At 35.6% G+C, this 3,266-nt stretch overlaps 1 protein-coding gene across 1 annotated transcript; it reads right to left on the bottom strand.

Moving 5' to 3' along the window:
• Nucleotides 1–106: 106 nt before the first annotated feature.
• On the bottom strand, nucleotides 107–1,212 carry LOC132185328 (uncharacterized). The gene is made up of 3 exons (XM_059599116.1): nucleotides 897–1,212; nucleotides 646–723; nucleotides 107–241 (listed from the first exon to the last, which is right to left on the bottom strand). Exons 1-3 carry the CDS (start codon nucleotides 1,203–1,205, stop codon nucleotides 107–109), a joined length of 522 nt encoding a protein of 173 aa, XP_059455099.1. The 5' UTR covers nucleotides 1,206–1,212.
• Between the last annotated feature and the right edge of the window lie 2,054 nt (nucleotides 1,213–3,266).

The following is a 3,266-nucleotide window of genomic DNA, read 5'->3' as shown; positions in this document are numbered from 1 at the left end:
AAAAAAGTTCATAAAAGCAGAATTGATTTTTTTTTTTTTTTTGATAAGTATAAAAGCAGAATTAAATTACACCTGCTAATAATGTAACTTTCTATTCTGAGAATCCTCATAGATATTTAGGCGTCAAAACCAACAGCACAACCCAAAAATCCCTAAACCTGAACATGAATGGCCTTATTCTTCTTTTTAATTTACTATATTCATCGACAAAAACCATTTTGGCTTGGATCCGGTTTACATACTGTTATTAAAATAACAGCATGTATGCTATAGTCTAATCAATGGTCAAGATTGAATCTCTCAAAATCTCTCTTCATTTTCTATCTCTTATTAAAAGCTTCTAAAAATAAGTAAACTTTGAGATTTAATCTTAACCGTTGTTTAGACTATGCTGTTATTTTAATAACAGCATGTGATCTGACTGGCTCTTGTACTGAATTAAAGAGATATTCATATTTTTTATATGTGTTTTGCACATATAAAATATCATCTCTCACCATCTTAAATGAACCCAGAATTAAACTAGGACAATTTAATTTCTTCAACCACGCAGTTCATTTGAGTTAACAGACAACCAAAATTGACTTCAAAGAAAGAAAAAAAAATTTATATATTTATACACGAACGAAGAGTAATAAAACTCACCTCAGGAGAGAGATCATATCCAATAGCATTCGTCGCAACCCCTGACAACAGCAACAGCGGATGATTCCTCGGCTGTGCCTGTATATATATACATATACACGGCATAAATTCACTCATACCATTTCATATACATACATGCACGCGCACAGGAATACATTGAACACGTGCGTATACGGAGCACAATTAAACACACACAAAAAAAAAAAAGAAAAAAGAAAAAAGAAGAAAACAGAGAGCACCAGAGGGAGGACCTGAGGGGAAGGAAGGTAGCGCCAGAGAGCGAGGGTCCAATCGGAGTTGGGAACAGAGACGTGGTGTAGTTCGTCGGCCGTACAGATCGCCGGCTTCTTATCGTTCTTCTTCTTCTTCTTCGTCTTCTCCTCCAAAGCGATACCGTATACCGCCCTCGGCCTCACCGGGAGGAGCAAATGCGGGATCCGATAGTATCCGGATTGTCGTCTCGGGTCCGATCGCACAGGGTGGAGCCCCTGGTGGTGACGCAATCCGGTGGCGTTCAGGGTCATGGCACGAAGATCCGAATGGGAAACGAACATTTTCATCTTTTGTCCCGCGTTGTTGCGGCGAAGGTCGGGAGTTTTGGACGTTACTTTATTGGCGTTGGAGAGTAGATAGAGGGTGGGACCGCTGGGTCACATGGAAGATTCATGTGGGCCGGTTTTTGACTTTTTATTCCCTGTGGGCCCCAACATACTTACGTGTCCAACGTTATCCATTTTTGCCCACAAAAGTGACCTTCCTAAAGTCTCTCTCATTGGACACGTGCTCTAGATTACAATCATTGACGTGGCACTCATTCAATTATAAAAGATAAGAATAAAAATTTTGCCAAATGTTCGTGTAAATATTAATTATTTTGTTAAAAGGATAAAGTTTTATTCCAAATTAAATTGATTTTATTTTTCCTGATTTAATATATTAAAGTGGTAGATGTCTAAAATAAATGTGATATTTATATGTATTTTTAATTCTCACATATATTTTTAATAGAGCATATAACAATTATTTTTTAAAAATTAAATAAAAATCACATGCATTTTGAATATATATCAGTTTTTTGAAAACAATTATCACATGTACAGACAATCGTCTTTAAGAGTGAGATAAGGATATGATCCTTTTCATAAATATCAACCAAGCTCTACTTATTCCTAAATCACAAATAAATGGGTCAAGATTCTCTATTATAAGTGAAAAAGAGAAAAATTATTTTTATGGTCTAGATTAAATTTTATAAATCTAATGATGTATATGTTGTCACATTATAAATATGTTGTCATATCATTTAAAATTTTTAAAATAATGTTATGCCATGTAAGAGTGGACTTACATGGTCTTTTGGGGGTGGCTCAGGCCAAAATGGGGTGGGTGGCCCTATAAAATTTTCACTTTTTTTTTTTTTTTTTAGTTTAGTTTAGTTTAGTTTATTTATTATTATTATTTTTAATTTTTAGGACATGTGGCATATTATGAGAGTAACACGTAGAATTTCGTTAATTGGGACTGACATAAACTAACAGAGTTATTAATTTTTGTCTTCTTTCATAGATGATGTACCATATTTGTCTTATTTTAAAACCTAGAAGAAAAAAATAAAAGGGTTAAAGTAAGGAGTGGCCGAACAACTCTCAAGGAGCCACCCCTTTGGCCTTGGGGGTGGCTCTGTTACAGTGCTGATATGATTCACACTGTAATTGAGCTAGAGTAAAAAAGAAAAGAGAGAATAATAGAAAGAAAGAGAAGAATGGATAGTATTCTTATTGAACAAGCATTTCGAGGATGCTCACCCTCCACCAAGTTCATCAATAAACAAATGACTACAAAGCTGCGTATTACATCTTCGTGCAGGCTATTTATAATTCTCTCCATGCTAACTACTACAAGTAACAACAATTAACAAGTAGCTAACTTCTACAACTAACAACTTCTTAACCACTTTAACCAACTACTCAACTGTATGGGAGGTTACAATAGAATGATCCATTAACGTAATATACCTATTACAGGCTCAGCCACAGGCCATGGGGTGGCTCGGCCACCCCCAAGGCCCAAGGGGGTAGTTTTGGCCACTCCTTTTTGGCTTTTGGGGTGGTTTGGCCACCACAGAGCCACCCCAAGACCAAAATGGGAGTGGCCGGCCACACCCATTGGCCAAAATGAGGTGGCTAAAATTTTCTTTTTCTTTTTCTTTTATTTTATATTTTTTTTATTTTTTAAGGTTTAGTTTTTGAGAAAATATATTATAAATCCTTAAGTCAACGCGCTAAAATTAAAAACTCTTTAAGTTTTTTATTTTATTATTTATTTTTTTTGTTGTCGAAAATTTACTCATTGGATCAATCGAAACTACAATAAACTCCATACCGTCAAAAATTTTTAACAGCCGTTAAGGCCACTTAAAACTCCTCTTTTGACTTGATTAAAATATTTATTTTTTATTAATTTAATTTAAAAAATTAAATCTAAAAATTAAAAAAAATAAAAATTGAAAGGTGACCAAGGGTGGCACTACCACCCCCCAACCCCTATGGGGTGGCTTGCCCACCCATGGGGTGGCTTGCGGCCACCCCCTGGTGGTTTGGGGTGGGCCACCCCAAACCACC

This window comes from Corylus avellana, chromosome ca6, assembly GCF_901000735.1.
Source record: "Corylus avellana chromosome ca6, CavTom2PMs-1.0".
NCBI lineage: Eukaryota > Viridiplantae > Streptophyta > Magnoliopsida > Fagales > Betulaceae > Corylus > Corylus avellana.
This window is presented reverse-complemented; position numbering and strand designations above follow the sequence as displayed.

What these genes read in the sequence shown, in the direction of transcription:
- LOC132185328 (XM_059599116.1), bottom strand. Translation starts at nt 1,205, where the DNA reads ATGAAAATGTTCGTTTCCCATTCGGATCTTCGTGCCATGACCCTGAAC. An exon ending in GCTACCTTCCTTCCCCTCAG is followed by an intron (nt 724 to 896) that starts GTCCTCCCTCTG and finishes ATATATATACAG; the next exon opens with GCACAGCCGAGGAATCATCC. An exon ending in GATATGATCTCTCTCCTGAG is followed by an intron (nt 242 to 645) that starts GTGAGTTTTATT and finishes TTTTAATAACAG; the next exon opens with TATGTAAACCGGATCCAAGC.